General features: G+C 49.4%; 1 protein-coding gene across 1 annotated transcript in view; it reads left to right on the top strand.

The window, feature by feature from the left end:
- Positions 1-18,736, top strand: part of GNAO1 (G protein subunit alpha o1) — an 85,136-nt gene that overhangs the window by 24,722 nt on the left and 41,678 nt on the right. Inside the window, exon 2 of the mRNA XM_027646731.1 lies at positions 18,520-18,680. Coding sequence (XP_027502532.1) covers positions 18,520-18,680 — 161 coding nt within the window. The remainder of the gene's footprint in view (positions 1-18,519; positions 18,681-18,736) is intronic.

Here is an 18,736-nt window from a genome sequence, read left to right as displayed (position 1 = left end):
GGAAGGTACCCTGAGTGTGTCTTCCAGGAGGGAAGAGCTGGCATTTCTCTCCTCCTGCACCGCGGGGCCCGCTGGGAGCAGCTGCCTGTGCTGAGACGTCAGGAACTCTCCACGTCAGCTCCGTGAGCAGCGTCCCTGGGCAGAACTGTCTGAGCATCTTTACTCTCCGAAGATCTCTGTGATTTCAGCCGCTGCCTTTGACGATATAAATAATGTGCTCTATTCTTAGCTCCACAGCAGTGTATTCAAATCTTTATCTAAATTCTGCAGAATTTTCCATTTCCGATGTTTGGGCTTCCAGAGGCAGACTGCTGCTTATCCCGTGCATGCCATTATTCCTTTGACACACGATCTGAAAATTCAATTATCAGAACAATTACTGATTTTTTTTTTTTTTTAAATTTACAAGGAAAATATTAAAGTTTGATTAAGCGAGAATTCCCACTGGACTGATCAGCAGAGAGACCCAAATTAAATTGTGTTTTTTAATAGCTTCTTCCTGTTGCAATGCTTGAGGAGTGTATGAATGTGAAAGCCCATTGCCAAAAAACAAAATTCTGAACTCTGAGCAGTTCAGAGACCCTCAGCAGAACTCTGAAAGACATCTTTCACTCCTCATAAAAATGAGTACATGCTGCTCTAGTGCCAGAGCAGGGCCAGGCCAGTGGTGTCAGAGGTGCCTTTCCAGCAGCAGCACTGGGAGTCAGTGCTCTGTATGAATTATACATGCAGCTGAACCCAAGCAGAAACAAGATGGGGTCCTAACCTTTGGTGTTACAAGGTGCTGAACAGCATCACGTGGAGGAGCAAAGTAACAGGAAAATAACCACTTCTTAATCTGGAGCTGGATCTGCAGAGTCATGTGGCACCATCATCCCGCGGTCACTCAGGAGAGCTGGGCTGCTCCAGGCATCAGTCCTGGATGCCTTGCAGCACAACCAGGAGAGTGCTGGCCATGATGAGCATCTCCAGAATGCTGGTGGGGGTCAATGGTTGTGAGGCACATGCTCTGAGAAGACACTTCTGCATGGTGTAAAGGTTTATCCCTGTGATATGAGCCCAGGGCAGATAAACATCTGCCTAGTTGTGCCCTCCCAGAGATGGGACTCACATCTCAAAATACAACACTTGCTGCCCAGAGAAGTGCTCACAGCACCGAGCCTGACAGAGCTCAGGAAGCTTTGGACAACACCCTCAGGCACAGGGTGTGACACGTGGGGAGGGTCCTGTGCAGGGCCAGGAGTTGGACTTGGTGATCCCTGTGGGTCCCTTCCAACTTGGCATGTCCTGTGATTCTGTGATTCTGTGAATTTGCAGGTGTAAAAGAGCAAATTCATTTTAAACATTTGCTTGAGGAACAGATGATTCAGTAAAGAGTAAAGGACAAAGATGCAGATATCTACAGTTGCATCATCAATTGAACAACTGAAATCAGCTTAGAAACTCTGAGCTCTGCCAACTGCTGGTTTACAAGCTTAGTAGGAAGGTGCAGTGCTGGAACAAGGTCTCTCTCTGAACCCTCTGCTTTCTCTAAGTCCTTGCAGGACTCAGAACAATGTTTCTTAACAGGGTTGAAGGTGAGGATTTGGGTGTTTTCATGTACACAAAAGTGTTTAGAGAAAGTAGGGAATTTACTAAAGAGTGTGGAAATGTTTGAATTGGGTAAGAGATGTTACTATGAGGGGAACATCCTTCAGCAGCTGAGGCTCCTTCCATTTGCACTGTGGCACTCACTGTCTGGGCACAAGGGCTCTCATTCCCCACCTCCACAATATTCCTCCATCTCCCAGCATGACAATGGGGAGTAAGGAAAAGCACAGAAAAGCCTTTTAACCTTCAGTCTCCATCAAATCAGAATTTCCTGATGCATAATGCATGAGCACTTAGTGTGTTCTTCTCGTGGAGGGGTTAATGAGCGAAACGAATTGTGTGTCGTGGCAGGGCCTGATTCCTTTGGAAAGCTCCTCTCCCCTTCCAGAGCCTCTGGATTCGTCTTTCTTAAATAAACACACTTCAGAAATCTTTTGGAGTGTAAATAAGTCAGGGCAGCAGCAAGAAAGCAATTGCCAGTGAATAATTTGTAGAGCTGCTTGCAGCTGGCCTGTCCTCCTGGGGCCAGACCTGCTGGTTGGCAATGCCCTGTTTATACCTTGATGATCTTGGTGCATAAGCTCTCTCATTTAAAGAGGTTTCCATGATCCCCACTCATTTTTTCCCTCCACCCTCCCTCCCTTTTTGAGCTGTAATCGCCAAGACACCGTTGACTGCGAGTACTTCAGACAATAACCTTCTGAATGATTTAGCAATGCAGCTCCTTCAATAGCAGGTTCTTCTTGGATGAAATACATTCATATTTATGTAGGACAGGGGTTTTGGAATGCTATTAAATTTACATGGTGAGCTGGCAGAGCAGCCATCTTCATCTGATACGACAAATGGGAAAAACAGCCTCTTCACAGGGGCAGGGAAATATTTGTGAGCACAGAAAATTCCTGCCAGTGTTCATTACCACAGCTGGGGCATGAGGATCGTTCTCATAAAAATGGAAAAGCTTGTTAAATTGTGAGTCCATCAGGCTGGCCTGGAGGGGTGGGATGGGAAGTTCGGTGGGTTAGGTCATGCATGGCTGTTTTTCACTTGTTTGACAAGGCCCTAATGTTGGGGGGGGCTTTGTACAGCTTCTCACAGAAGTGAAGAAGAGAAAGAGAACTTGCTGGGACGCAGTGAGAGTGGGTAGAGATCACACAAGCTCTGTTTTGAGTATGGATAGGCAGGTGAAAATAGCATGGCTAAAGGTGAGGAGAGGGGAATTAGCACTCTCACAGAGCAAGCAAAGCTTGGTCCAGTGCACAGATGTCAGACAGAGAAGGGCACCAGCACCTGACACCACAGCCTAGAAGGATGTTCACTGCATGACACCATTCCTTAGGAGTTTGTTGTCCCTAACCCAGCAACGTGCAGAGGTCCCAGGTGAATTTTAAAGGCAAGACTCACCAGCCCCATGACAGTAAACAGAAACCTCCCATGTCAGGGCTGGGATCAGAGCTGCTAGAAGGCTCCTGTTCCACTTCCACATCCCAGCAGGGCATGGTCCTCACAGAGCCAGCCCCTGGGTGCTGCAGAGGAGGGACACGTGGGGTAACCATGAGATGGGCTCAGTGTGAGCAGCTCCAGGTCCCTCAGGAGCAGCTCTGGTGACCCGTCTGTGACACAGCACAGCCCCATGTACCTGCTGTGTCTGGGGTTGGGGAGCACTGTGCTGCTCTCTGGCTTGGCCCCAGGGCCCCATTCCCTGGGTCAGGAGCACTGCCTAGGCCACACCACCAGCCTGGAGCTTTTGGAATGGTGGTGCTGAGGCTGCCCCGTCCTCCAGCAGCTCCAGCCAAGCCAGGATCAGTGTGCACAGGGACACATTGCTTGGGCAGGCTTTCCAGCGAGGGAGGAGAGCATCAAGGAGGGATGCAGGGCTCAAGCTGGCCTGCTTCTCCCTTCAACATGAGGGGCCCCGTGTTGGCAGGAGAGATGTGACCCTGAGCAGCTGAGTGCCCGTGACCTTTGGAGGGCCTGTGGCACTTCTTTACAAGAGCAGAGAGACATTTACGGCGGCGCCGTGGCCGACCTCCAAAGCGTGCAGATTACTTTTTGCCTCCTTAAATATTCTTTGCGGTGTCCACGAGCTCTAGAAATGCCAAAAGCACTGGAGCAGCTCCAGCTGAAACAGATAACTTGGTGTTATTCATTTGGCAAAGCAGTGTTTTCACCTCCCATCCTAAGCTGTCGTGTGTGGTAAGCGGGCTTTTGGATAACCACCCGTTTAACCCCAGCAGTGGCTGCCCCCCAGTCACTGACACTGTGGTGGCTCCGTGGTAAATAAGCAGTTGGAAGTTAGAAGTAGTGTGGAAACACACAATACCTTTATAAAACTCACTGGGCTGTAGGTGGCAAATAACTTCAGCAATTCCCAAATGGCCTCAAAACACAGCGGCTGCAGAGGCAAATTAGTCATTTTATGCTCTAAATACTTAATGTCAACGCTAAAAATGAAGAGATGGAAGAATGTCGTGGAGAAGCAGATCAGGACACATCCAAAACCAAACCCCATCCTCATCTGGCATAACTGGATGTGGAGCAGCAGAACCAACACAGCCACTGCCCAGCAGTTACGTGAGCAGCGCCACGGGAGAACAACCCATACGCAGTTCAAATATTGATACTGAAAAACAACAGTCTCCTCTTGTCTCTGACCAAGCAGAGATTGAAACAGAGGCCAAAAAAGATGATTTCAAAGGTGCTGCCCACTGACAGGGCAAGGGACGTGAAAGGCACAGCGTGAGGCTTTTCTACTTGTGTGGGAAATCAGGAGGGGAGAGATAGGAAGCTGGCACTGCAGAACGGGACTTAAAAAAAATAAAGGAGTAACAAGTACAGGCTGTGGTGTGAGAGGGCTCAGACTAACTGAGGCAGCAGTAACACAGCCCAGGAGCAGCAGAGCCCACAGCTCCCACCCGGGCAGTGGAGCAGGAGCTGCACAGAGCCGAGCGCTCCGGCCGGCACCGACTGTATCGGCGGGCTCGGGGCTGGGAACGGAGCCTGGCACTTGGGCTCTTTTCCTTGTTTGATTAGTTCCCTTTCCTTTGGCAGCTGAAAGGACTCTTGGCAGCACCAGGGCTTCGCATCTTGTTGAGCTGAATAGGAGGGAGCAGGGTTTTGGCAGGGACAAAAGAGCATACCACTGCTCCATCAATGGCCTCATTACTGAGCGCTGCGGCTCACGAGGAGAGAAGGAGAGCTTGCTTCTGGTAGGCAAACACGGGCTGGAAATGCATTTCCAGCTTGACCTATTACTCTGAAGATATCAGCTCAAAGGCAAGTTGAAAGCCTGACAGTTTTTATCTGCTAAGGAGATGTAAGTGTGTGCTGTCTATCCCTGGCTGAGGGGCTGGAAGCCAGCCTGGGAGGGTGTGTGTGTGTGTCGAGACCAAGCCAGGGAGCTGAGCCATCTGAAACACAAGGGTGGCAGAGAAAATGAAGGGGCACACAGGTTTTCAGGAAGGGGTTGGAGTGCCCTGACTGCTCAACGGGTGCTCATCACCTGGTCATGTTAGGACCAAGGGTAACAGCTGTATGGTCTCCTGTGCAGGCCTTTTGAAAAACTGAAACACAAGACATCTGCCAGCAAATACTCTGTAGAAGTAGCTGGTCACCCAGTTGGTTGTGTTTTATTTCTAATTTATTCTATAAATTTATTATGGTATAAATCAATACTATTTATTCATTCAGACATAATGACAAGCCTGCCCATGCAGATGTCATTAACAACCTGAGCAGATACATTTTTAAAGACATGTAGGTGAGAATTTTTAGCAAGCCAATAATAATGCATCCTGCAAAGTCTATTTTCTCTATCATTATGTCTAAGCAATAGGATTTTCAGGAACATTCATTGTATCCTGTTGCTAACAATTTACAACCAAGCCTGGTGTGAATCAGGTTAGGTCAATACCAACTCCTGTATTAATATTCTCAACTATTTTGAGAACCAGTTGTACAGAGGGTGGCACAAACCACACAATGTGTGTCATGGTTAAGTGGGGCTGAGCACTTTGAAAATGGTCCAAAAGTATTTGCAAGTGAAAACTTGATGTGGTCTGTATGAATCATTTCACGTAGAAGTGAAGTTTAGCCATGTAAGGATGAAAGTTATGACAGTGGAAGGTGATCCAGGAACACTGCAAAGGAGTTTAGAGCAGAAAATTATGAGTTGTACAACACTCTTGGTGGGTACTTATAAGAAGGACAAACTGGGGACAAGTAAAATGGCTGCAGTGGTTTTGGAGTTCAAACTCCAAATTCCAGCCTTGCTTCTCCAGGGCAATTTCGGAGGAATTCCCTTGAGTTAAGCTAAATTTAAAATGGTTTCAAGGAGGAGGAGTGAGAAGCAAACCTCATCATCTCAAAACTTGCTCAGATAGAGGCTCTGCTCGGCATACCAAGATGAATAATAAATAGCAGTCATCCATCCGTGTGGATGGATTGGCTCTGCCCACAACAGAGGGTGTGAAAAAAAAAAGTGTGAGGGGAACATTTCCCAGCAGCTCTCCCTCTGGAAACCTCTTGCTCACATGGTATTGATCGAGAGAAGGTACAAAGAAAAGACATTAGTTAAATAAAATGTTTTAACATCAGGTGGGACATGGATGGTTGAGTTGTTCATCATCCCAAAGAGTCTTTGAGGAAAAGTAGAGGGAGAGCTCAAGCTCGAGGCTGGCTCCAGCCCAAGGCAGAGACCAGCACCAACACACCCCGTTGTCCTCCAACCCCCCTGGCCACACCAGGGAAGTGCCAGGGCTCCCTTCTCCTCCCCTTCCCGCATCCTGGCACGTTGTTGGAGCTCCCTGTCAGTTGTGCTGCTGCTGAGGAGCTCCTGACCCAATGCCTGTCACGTTCCCAGGGCATCCATGCCACCTCCTGGGACACGGAGGAAAAGCTCCAGCAGCTCACTTGGCTCAGCTTTTCGGCATTCCCCTGAGACAGGAGGGAGAGGAAAGGCAGGAGCAGCCTGCAGGCAGGCGTCTGGGCTGAGCTGGGAGCCCTCCCTGTCTGATACCAATCCCATAAACGATCCCAGGGGCACTGGACTGCAGCAGTCACTGACGTAAGGGAGACACACACTGGATGCACCACAGTGGAGTCCAGACCTGCTCACCTGCCCTCTTGGAGGGAGGTGCTGTCAGAGGGGCCGTGGGTGTCCTGGTGGGACCTGGAGGGCAGAGGGATCTGTGCTTTCCCCCTGCCCCGTGCTCCAGGTCTGCTCTCTGGGCAGCTCGAAAGGCTGCGAGAGCAAAACCATCCTCGCAGCCACAGAGAAAGGACTGGCTCTGCAGCTTGGATGGCACACAGATATTCACACAGTGCTCTGGAAATGGTGGGAAAGGGTGAAAACATGTTGCTTTCTTCCTGGGAAGAGCTGGAGGGATGCTCTGTTGCTCTGGCACCTCCTGCCTCACCGCCCTGTGCTGTGCAGAGAGGAGGCAGCTCTGGCAGCGGGAGTCTGGGGTGGCCAAAATTGATGGTGAGCTGCAGCCCTGGCTGGGGAGCTCCTGGGACCGGGGAAGGCTCTGCCTTGGACAATGGATTATTTTTAACTAGCTCCAATCTTCAAACACTGTGGCTTAAAAAAAGGGGGGAAAGAAAAGAATGGCTGATTTGTGCAAGCTCCCCTGCTCCCATTAAGTCGGTGGAAGTGGTGCTCTGCATTTCAATGGGGGCAGGACTGAGCTTCTCATGAGATAAATTGCACCGTGTCCCTTTGCATGCTCTGTGCAGCTAGTCCTGGCTTGCTCAGCTTGCTCTTTCCTGGCCCCCCTACGAACACCCCTCCCTCCCTGAAACGCTCCCCAGCAGATTTTTTTTGTTGTTGTTGTCATTTAGCTATTCATTTTCCATAGGCTGCCTTCATTCCCGTGGCCTTTTGCAGCTAGGAGACAAGATGTTGCCTTGGAAACAAAGCCCCTTAGATGTTTGGAGTCTCTGGGATTGCTCTGTCTGCTCCCGAGTACTTTTAGGTTATTTTTATTAACCACACAAAGATGCAGCAGGCTCGTAGCCAAGGCAGAAAGTAGCCCTGGGAGGTGGAGGGAAGGTGAGTATCTCACTGGCATCTCTCGCTCCTCTGTGGGTATTTTCTTGTGATGCACCACGGGCTGAACACCTGTGAGAGGAACAGCATCTCCAGAGAGTGCTGCACAGGCAGGGCTGCTCCTGGGCTGGGGTGGCTGCAGCCAGGCAGAGCTGCAGGAGAGCCAGGGAGAGAAAAAGCCAAAGTAACCAAGATAAAAAGGAGCTAGGAATGTCATCCATCTGGACTTCCTGGGATTTCTCACGCTCCACCGACTGGCCATGCCATGGAGGGACCCACCTCACACTCTGCTGCCAAGATGTACACGGTGGCTATAGGGCCTGGTCTGCTTATTTCAGAGGAAATCAGATTTCCAGACCCATTAGGCAACTGTGGAAGTCTCTGCTCCAAGTTTTCTTGGCTCTGTGCCACCGGGTGAACAAGGGGCAGCAAACAAACAGACCCCAAGCCTGAGCTTTGGCCCCCTTTGGGCCAATGGAGCACACTGGCTCCTTCTGCCCCAAATCTGTCTGCAGGACAGGTCTGACCCCTTTTGCAGGGGGGTTCTGGGAGGCAGTCAGAGGCTGTACTGTTCCCATCTCCCCTTATCCACAGGCATCACTGCATGACACTGCCAAATCCCAGTCCCTCCATGAAGAACATTTTGGAGTTGGCTTTTACTCCTTCTTCTGCAAAGATGTAAAAAAAAGAAACAAACCAAAACCAGATTTAAAGAAGCTACCTAATCCCCTGACGGCACTTGAAATATTTCCAGTCCAGCCAAAGTATTCCAGAAAATGTGAATATTTGTTATTTTCCCAAAAATAATCAGCCCAGTATTAAGCCTGTGCCTTGCTACTCATGTCAGCACAGTCCTCTGCTCTGTGCAAACACGAGGGAGGGCTTCCCACTGCAGTGGCTGCAGAGCCAGTGGCACAAGGAGAGGGGGAGCACAGAAGGGAAGGGAGGAAGGCACTGAAATGGGGTGAGCCTGAGAGGCAGCAGGCGAGGACTGGAGCACCCACTGGGCAGGGACCCCCCCAGAGGTGACCACCAGGTCACACCACAGAGCTCCTGGGATGGTGCTGGGATGGTGCAGCCATTTCCATCCCTGACTGCAGGCAGGCACTGGTGCCATCCCTGCTCTTTAGAGGGGCTTGAGGGGACTTGTAATAGCAGTAAAATGTTTTGGGGGGGATCCACCCTCTGTGTCACGTGGGATTACACACAAGGGAGCAACTCTGCTGTTTCCTGGCATTTTCCATCGTAGCTGAGCCTCACAGATGCCCAGGCTAGCAAGATGCTCACAGATTTTCTTATCCCTTCTGGTGCATCCGCACCAGAGTGAGGAAGTCTGCCTCATGCTCACAAGTGTTATAAATGCTGGGTGCTTTTTCCCCATTGTTGCTGATTTCCCTTGTCAATACTACATGATGCCATGGTTACAGAGATGTAGGACTAATCCAGTGACAGCAGGTTATGAGCTTTTTTGGTTTTGACATTCTTTGATGCTATATTTGTGCCAGAAGAATAAATAATAAATACACACAACAGCATCAAAGATTTCTTCCAGGCCCCCAGCCTATTTCTGCCTATCCTTGTTAAGCTGTTAGAAAGATAGTTTTCTGCCAGCCACTTATTTTATGAACTATCCTGTCATCTAATGATGCACCTGAGGTCCCATTTATCCATTCTCTCTAAAAAGAGCACTTAATAAAGTTCCTGTTAATATCCCCAAGAACAGCTTCCCCGAAACAACAATGTTCACGTGCAATGTTCCTTCCCTCCCTCTTCTTTCTCTTCCCACCCTCCCGCTACCAAAGGGTTGGAGAACTTTCTTGAGGGTCTCATAAGGAAAATGTAGAACATTTTTTCTCTGCAGCAACCTGAAACAATAAATAAGCAGATCTGTGAGTGTGTGACGTGCCTCCGCTCCGGTGAGGAGGAACTTGCTGGGGGTTATTCTCTGTAATCCCTGCTGATCAAAGGAAGAGCTCCTTCAAGCCTGTTACAAGCACCTAAGTCTTGATTCTGCTGGAAATACAGCAGCACAGGGGAGATTTAACTAAAAATTTGTCTTTCATCTGCTCTGAACTCTGGGGCTCCTTCTAGGCAGGCACAGACACCTCGACCATCCCCTGCTCAGCCTCAGCCCCATCAGATGCAGCTTGCCCTTACAGCAGAACCTCAGCCAAATGCTCCTCCACCCCCATCTCTTGGGAATCCTGGTCTTCCTTGCAGAGAAAGGTTCACAGTCACCTGAAAATTAAGAGGGAGAGAAACTAAAGAAACATTGCAGTAGTAAGAAGTCATGGGCAAAATTTTGCTAACCAGCCACTCAGTGAATTATGTGTTGTTTCAGCCCATCCCCTTCACAGTGTTAATATCATAGAATCCTGGAATGGTTTGGGTTGGAAGAGACCTTGAAGATCATGTAATTCCAACCCCCCTGCCATGGGCAGGCTAAACAACAGTGCAGGCAGGTGTTTGACTTCAAGCACCTCCTTTTGTTCCTGTAAAGTCCAAGTAAAACCTGAGGAAAACCCCTTCCTCTGCACTCAGCAGGGATCATCTTGTAAGACATTTGGTGAAAGAGCAGAGCACCAAAAACCAGAAAATTTGAGGTGGTGAGAATTCAAATTAAAACAGCAAATAAGCCGTGAGTAAAGGACGCCTGATGGGAAAATTCTTATTGTGCTTGTTAATAGAGCTAGACAGAAATGTTTTATGAAATTGCTGAAAAACAGCCTGAAAGAAACCGAAAACATTTGTAAAATCCAGTCAAAATGTAAAAATCCAGCAAAAATCTACAGGTAGTCATGAACAAGAGGAAATTACATGAGAATTTTTCGAAAGGATTTTGCATTCCCAAAAAGGGCAAAGTATTTTGCTTTCGTTTTTCCAATTTTTCATTCAGAAACAGAATTTTTGTTTGAAAATTGACATGAATCTAAAATAATAATACTGAGCACCCAAATAACTCAAAATATTTTGATAGGGCTTAAGGCAAGTGCTTTGGCTGGATGTGAAATGAAATTTTTCAGAGGCCTTTGAGTCCAATGGAGAATGCAGGGGAACATGTTTCATCCAAGCTGATTTTTCACACCACCCAATTTTTTGGTTCTGCTGCCAAGTGGAAGAATCAATTTTCAAGTGGAAGAATCAGTGTGCTTTGGCTGCTGTGGGGCCTGATGTCACATCAGCAGTGAAAGAAATAATTTTGAGACCCCCCGTCAGGCAGAAGGTTTGGATGTGAACCACAAACCCACTGACTGCTGTAGCTGCTTCAGTGGAGAGCAGTAAGAAATCCCTACAGATATCCCAATTATGGGTTACAGAGCAGAGGCAACAGGGAGGGACATTTAACAGGGTTGGGGTGAAGGGAGATCTGGACTTTTCCTCTCCCCCTACTTATATGCCCCTTAAGTATCTTCACTACAGATCACCAAGTGCAGTAGGACCATAAATGAGACTGGGCTCTCTCTGCCTGAAGCACCATTGCTTTCTTCAGGGACAGAGGACTGTAACCCACAGCCTCAGCCCTTCATCCTACGAGGCACTGGTAAATCTGTGAGATTAATTGTGGAGTGGAGATTAGCACCCACCGTTCAGCATCGAGCTCTGAGCATTAAACTAATTACGGGGTTCCAGCACTGCGCGGCTCCCCAGCGGGACGGCGCTGCCCTATAAATCATCCTACACAAGCAGCACTTAGCCAGAGATGTTAAAAAAATCCATCTTTCTCCTGGGAATGCACCCCCACCACAGGGGCTGGTTTCCCTTTCTGTTCCAAAGACAAAGCCTGTTTTTCCCCCTTTGTGGTGGGAAAGCTTGGAATGCAACTGTGTCCCCTCTGCCCCGCCACTCTTACGCAGTGGCCTTGAGGGATGTTGGTGTGGAAAATCTTAAAGACATTTGAAGAGTGGAGAATGTGCAGGCTAAAGGCGTCAGGAATTCCCAAACCCCGAGCGGGTTCCCAGGGAATGGACCCCACTCCTGCTCAGCTCACACAGCCCTCGGCGTTGCAATGAACGTGGAAAAAGCCGTTTATTTTCCAAACACCGGGAGCCAACGCAGCCTCCCCACCTGCTGTCCCACTGTGGCATCTCAGGCACTTCCCTGCCATTTCCTGCAGCACAAACACTCCAGTGCCATTACATTCTGTGGACTTTTACCCGGCAGAGGGTTTCACAGAGAGGGGAAGGGCGGTGAGCTGCAAGGATTGTGCTCTCTCGTCTCTGCTGCTCGGCACTGCGGCAGAGCCCTCCCCGCGGAGCAGGAAGCCATGCGGGTAATGTCCCCCATCTGTGACTCTCTCTCTCATCCCCTCCCTGGTGGGCAGTGCTGTCTGTGCCCTGGCATGACGTTGGGGCTGGCAGGTCCCACGCTCAGCCCTGTGCTCAGTGCCAGCAGGACAGAGGGCCCAGCAGAGCCGCCCTCCCAGGGGTACTGTGGAGTCTGCAGCTCTCAGTCTCTCAGGAATGCCCTCTCCTTGAATTAGAAGGGACTGGGATGGACAGAGTGTGGTTTTCTCACCTTCCTTTGCACCTGGTGGGTCAGGACCTATTTTGAGACCATTTAACACATGCTTTCTGGCTTTCCCATCCTTGCTTGGAAAAATCAGGTCAGCTACCCACCGTGTTTGTCTTGCCCAGTTCAGGAGCTCTTCTGATCTCCTCAAGAACAGCGGAAGACCCTGAGACTTCCTAGAATAAAGGAAATTTAGGAAATGACTTGTCATCTCTCTTGCAGGTTGAGTTCTGTGTTGTTGGGTGGTGGGTTTTTCCACCTCTCTGGTGAGTGAAGCACCATTTTCTACAGGACACAGAGCTGTAGGAACTCTTATTATGGTGGTGGCCAGCTGGCAGCCTGAGAGCTTAGTCTAGTCCATGCATTATCCAGTCCCTGGATTGCCAGATAGTCATTAGTCCAGGCAAACAGGGAATATTATTTTACGTGTGTTGCAGGAGAGGAAAAGAAGGTTGTACCCACATAAGGGCTAGCAATTTTTATTTGGTCAGCTGCAGTATCATACAGAATGGGTAGGAATAAAGGTGGTACTGAACACAGAGCAGTTGGCCTGCTGTAAGAGCCATAATAATCTATAATATCAGTCCTGCTCAATGTCTCCCCAAATAGGAAGCAGCAGACAGAAAAAAACCAGCTGTAACAAGGTTTCAGACAAGAAATCCTAGACCACATCCCAGACACAGAGAACTGTTTGACCAAGACAGTCAGAGGTGATGGTGCCATCTTGGCTCCAGAAGGATACGAAAACCAGGGCTGTACTAATTGATAGCCAGACAGCACAACCTCGGGAGCAGCTCTGGACATCCCCGTGGCTGTCAGGTTGTGTTTTGTGTGCAGAATGGTCTGCCTGCTCACAGACAGACAGACAGCAGCCCTTCAGCCTTGTAGCCAAGTCAGCCAACCTTTCTGTGAGCCATGAACACAGGCAGGGTAGAAGATGGCTACTGTGGAAAGCCAACCATCTCTAACTTCATTTGTTGGGCTTGGCTTTGCTGTGTGATGCAAATTGCTTAGAGAGCACTGCGCTGAAGCTCAGCATAAACCCAGAGCACTGAGATCTGTGCCTGGGGCTTTGCAGTCCCACCTCCAACTAAAGAGAGTGCAGAGGGCATGTAGTTTGGGTGCCCATCTCAAGGTATTCCCCAAAGGGATAGAATTTAATAAGCTACTGGATAGATTTTTACCTGCTCGGTGCCCTCCAGGATCTCTCAGCAAGCCAAATGCCAGGCAGAGGTGGGAGGCCTTGATGAAATGCTCTGAAGGTGGCTGGCAGGGTGGAGGAGGAAGGGAGAAGGTTGTCTCTCCTGCAATGCACAGCAGCTGCTTCATGCCAGACAGATTTCCACAGATTGAGAGGTCAGCTCTGAAACACAGATGTGTGAGGGAGAGCGAGGGGGAGAGTCGTACGTGCAGCTATTCAGCGTCTCCAAAAACTCCTGTGGACTTGGAGCTGGGCCCTGGATGGCTCTGGAAGAGGCATATTCACCAATCCTGCTTCGTTTCCAGGATTTACTCGGGCTGCAAATGTTGTGAAAATCACTGGCTTTTGCTGTGATGCAGCCACACTTCGGCTGGGAAGCAGGGTCCAGATTTCTGAGACACTCTGTAAGGAGGAGGAGGAGGAGGTTTTCAGTTTAGGAGACGTTCTGCCCCTAAATTATAGGACGTCATTTCTCACTGGGGTAGCAGAGCCATGTGCTGCTGTGCCCCCAGGTCAGGATCTGGGTGCCCCACGAAGGTTTCCTTCCAGGGACGTTCTTTTTGGATGCTGGACGCTCTCAAGACATCAGTTTGATTTCCCCCAGGTCCATGACTGATGATGGCCACTACTTTTCCCACGAGATTGCTTGCTGATAACTAGCACCGTGCTGATTTGTCTGGCACTGCCAGCCAAATTGCAGTGCTTATCTTCTCCCACACTGCTTGGATTTTCTGAAATGTTCTGAGATGCAGCTCTGAGTACAACCAGTCACAAGAGGAAATTGCCCCAGAGCTAACCTTTGAGACAGGATGAGTGACAAGTATCATTAATCAGAGTAAATAACAGCAAAAAATGATATTTACTGGGATTTAGTTCACCAGAAGGAAAGGACAGTACAATGTGACACAGTGGCTCAGCTCTCCTGTGGGTGTAACTCAGTGCAGCTCTGTAGGGTTTAGCAGATTTGTACCACACAGCTTCACACAAGGCTTTGGCTCCCTTAAATTTCCCCCCTTCCAGGAAACTATTCCTTTTTGAAGAAAAAAAGGGGGGAAAAAAATTCCCTTAGTGAGTGTCTGGGCAACTTCAAAGGACCAGAGCCAGGATTTGCCCTGGGATAGGCAGAGATAGAGACCTGGGTCCCGCTCCAGTTCAACTCCACAGCAGACAGGGCAGGAGCAGCTCTGCTGGTACCTCTGTGGGCACTGGTCGTGGCTGCTGGTGAAGAACAAATAATCAAGGGTGGTCTGTATTGGTGTGATGGGAAATAACTTGCTTGCAGAGCCAAACACGGCTGCCAGCAGTGTGAGGCTGACAGGAGGGGCCCCTCTCCCTTCCAGCAAGGTAACACATTGACTGGGCTCTGTGGCTGTGGCAGGAGAAGTCCCAGGTTTGCCTGCTGAGCACAGGCTGCGTGCTTGGTGACAGTGACATATGGGAGACAATTAAATAACTGCATTTATGTCCAGGTTAGGGACAGAACAGGTCCCCTTATGAGCTGGATTTATAGCATGACTAGTGCACAGGTAGGTGCCCAGCCCGGGGTCAGGAGTGAGGCACTGACTCCCTGCTTGTTCACAAGCTCCTGGTTCACATCTCCTGTGCATTTCAGACCCTGCCCTGGGACTACAGAGCCCTCTCCATTCCTCAGCCAGTGCAGAGGTTTGGTCTTTAGCAAAGGTTTGTTTGGTCTTTTGGCTCAGTGGCTGAAGTCTGGGTATGTATTTCACCTTCCCAGGGTCTCTGAGCTCAGCTGTCTCCCCAGGCCAAGCCCAGCCAGCTCTAATTCTCCCTCTGCAGGTGGACGGATCCAGCATTCAGGAGTGACACAAAGGGACAAATCCCACTCTCTGTAACCAACAACCTGAAGGCATCCGCTCGGGGGTCAGGGTTTCACCTGCCATGGAAAGTGCAAGCCATTGGGAAGTGGCAGCGGGAGACATGGGAATGCTGCAGGGATAGGCTGGGATGCTGCTGCTGAATAAGAACCAGCACGAAGGAGACCAGCCTGACCTCTTACCCTCCTCCCAGACAGCTCTTTCCGAGGAGACGGGAGCCAGAGCAGCTGGGAAAGGCAGAGGCAGCAGTGGTGGGAGCAGCCCTGCTCCATTTTGTAGCTTCTTCCAGCAATCCCAGGAGCCAAGGGCTGCCTATTTTTAGCTCCCGAAGTAGCTGAAATACCACCGTGATATTCATTAACGGAAACCCTGTCGGATGGGAGCTGCAGGGCCGGGGGCTGGGGGGCTGGTTGGCCTGTTTTGTTTTGCTGTGTTTAATTGCTGGCTGCAGCACAGAGGCAGAGCCTGGCGGGAGGCTCAGCTCCTCTCACCTCGGGAAGAGCGGGAGCGCCAGACCCGGGGGAGGCGGACAGGGAAAAGTCAATCAGGCAGTATTTAAAAACCTACCTGCTGGGCCCAGGGGGGGCTGGAGGTTTTAATGTCATTCCCAGCTTGAGATGCAGCCTGGAGAGTGAGAAAAGAAAGGGATATCTTCTCTTCTTGGATCCGTAATTGCTCGTTAAATCATCTAACAAATGCCTGAACTCCTGGACGGCCCCATGCTTCTCGACAGAGGGGCTTTATCCTTGGCAGGGGAGAGGAGTATTTTTAAAAACACTCATTTCACCTGCTTTTTCTGGGTCTATATAACTAAGAGTTCGATGTTCACTCTGCAAAATAAAACCAAGTCTGGAATATTTTTATTACCGTTCAGCAGGAGCAATAAACTTTCCTTCGAGCCGTTCCCCTGCTCCAGTCTGTTGACTCAGCCTGCCCTACAGGCAGGTGTCCATGCTGCAGGAGGGCAGCCTCACCTGTCCCCAAAGGGACCTCCAGTGACCACAGAGGAGCATGTACCAAAATAACCCCCTGCCCTATATGCTCAGCCCCACTTCTGGCCCAAGCAGACCTGAGGGCCACAGCCAGAGATGCCTGTCCCTGGTGGCTCCCATTCTGCCCTGTCATTCACTGTTCATCTCTATCTTCTGCTCAGACTCCCCTGTGGTGGGTCTTACTCACAGGGAACTGCCACAAGCCTCAGTAGTTGAAAAGGTGAGGCAGCTATTTCCCAGCACAGAAAACATGACAACTGTGCTGTTCCCTCTGATGCTTTGCAGAAAGCAGCCTATAGTTAAATCCACAAAGCTCAGAAGAAGCCCAGACCCTGCCCATAACAGCTGGAGAGCTTCAAATGTGCTTTGCCATTACAGACAGATGGACAGATCTGTGACTTATACCTATAACCCCCCCAGTGGTCAGGATAACATAGAAAGGCCTCCTTCTACCTGACTGAAAGCATGGATGCTTTTCCTGCACCAACCAGGCACAAATAACGGGGCCAGGCCAGACCACAGCCATTAGCGGGTTTTGTGTCCTTTAGAGTCTGTGAAAAGAGCAGAATTGCAGCTCCAGCAGGGCAGGCAAACCATACAGATGATTTATGAATATTCACTGAGCTCACGAAGCACTCCAGGGCAGAAAACAAGCTTTTGAAATTAACTGAACTCTTCAAGGTTCTTGGTTTGTCTTGGCTTTGAGGTGTGAGTCACCAATACTGTTCCTCCAAAACGAGCAGAGTCTGTACAGAGGGCTGGGAAGATTCCTGGGCACTAAAATACAAAGTTAAGCACTCTGTGAGACTTTGTGTTCATAAAGCCCTCAAAGTAGAGTCCACCCCATTAAGTTTTATGGGATACAGTAATGATACATACAGTACTGAGACTTCTTCAGCCCATAAAGGCTGGATGTTCAGGACACCTGAGGCTCTTTCCCTGAGCACTGACATCTCCAGCAGTTTCAGCCTCCAGTGCCAGCAGTTTGGTGCCTTGCAGTTTTTCAGCAATTTCAGTGTTCAATAAAGAGGAGTTTTGATCCTGGCCGTGCAGGCCCCGTCACACACCCGTCATATCCACCCATGCCATTAGTTTGTTGTGGTGCTCTTCAGCATTGGCACTCCTAACTGTGCCCAGCAAAGCATGGGCACTGCCTGCACTCCCCTCTGCCAGACTTGTGCTTCTGGTCTGCCTTTGTTGGGTCGGGTCAAACACCCTGGAAGGTGAAGACTTCCACCTGTGTTTGGCCAGGAATGGGCTCGATCTGGCTGACAAGACACAAGGTGATAAAACAAGGAGATTGTCTTCACATGTTTGCTGTACATACGTAAGGAATAAGAGCTCCTCTTTTCCAATTAGTTATAGAAATAATAATTGGGTTTGTTTTGGCTTATAGAAATATGAGACATTTTGAAGGAATGAAAGAAAAATTCTGCAGATGCTCCAACACCCCAAGGGTTTCTGAGTCTGTGAGTGGTGTGGGAGATCCACTTCTTGCAAAGCAAGCAGAGAGGGTCGTGAATTTGGTTGTACTGCTTCTCAAACAAGTAAAGCATCAGCCACTGTGGACTATCACAGTGGGCTGAACTCAGCTATTCCAAGGCTGTCTAGACATTCCCATCCTAAATCTGAGACATCTTCCGGACCCAAGTTGTGTCAGAGCACTACCCTCCAGGAAAAGTTGCTGTTCCAGTGAATCTCATTTTTCTCACCAAAAAAGATTCCATCTGAAAATGGCCAGCTGGCCCTTCCCTCACTGTCATGCTCCTGAACCGTGGGAGATTCCTCTCCCTGTGAGTCACAGAGCACCACAGCCAGCCAAGGTGGTCTGCATTAGCATGAATTAGCCCTCGTAGCAGGGGCTCATAGCAAAGAACAAGAATTCAGGAAAAGCAATAAACCAGCATCTGGAAAAAATTGTTTCTGGAGTCTCTCTGCCATCCTCTCTGATACCAAAGCCCTGCTTCAGCAAGGTTCCACACGTGGTTAAAGCGGGAGTCGTTGCAGGGTGTGCATCACTTTGACAACAATTCTGAATAACTTTGTACATATATGCATTTCTTTCTGTTCCCAAGAAACTCCACACATGTGCACTGCAGACTGCTTTGTCTGCTCAACAGAAATATTTGTTGACGTGAGGTGAATTGCACAAACAACCTTTTTCCTTGTGACTTCCTTGCTCCATTCTCCTTTGCCCTTTCTGCTGGATCACACAGCGTGGATGCTGCAGCCCCATCCCCAGAAACACACTCCTGATGGTTTAGGGAACTGTTTCTGAAACCTCTGGCTCCAAATTCTGCCTTGAGCATCCCCGTGACCTCTCGTTTCTTTGCCCTGCAGGCTGATGCCAAGATGGTCTGTGATGTCGTAAGTCGGATGGAGGACACAGAGCCCTTCTCTCCAGAGCTGCTGTCAGCTATGATGAGACTCTGGGCAGACTCTGGGATCCAAGAATGCTTCAACCGGTCCCGGGAATATCAACTTAACGACTCAGCTCAATAGTGAGTATCCCTGCCCATGGTCTTTCACGTTAAGAAGATGCATTTGGGCTTGCTAA

The sequence above is a fragment of the Corapipo altera genome, unplaced genomic scaffold (genome assembly GCF_003945725.1).
Source record: "Corapipo altera isolate COAL_440 unplaced genomic scaffold, ASM394572v1 62, whole genome shotgun sequence".
Taxonomy (NCBI): domain Eukaryota; kingdom Metazoa; phylum Chordata; class Aves; order Passeriformes; family Pipridae; genus Corapipo; species Corapipo altera.
This window is presented reverse-complemented; position numbering and strand designations above follow the sequence as displayed.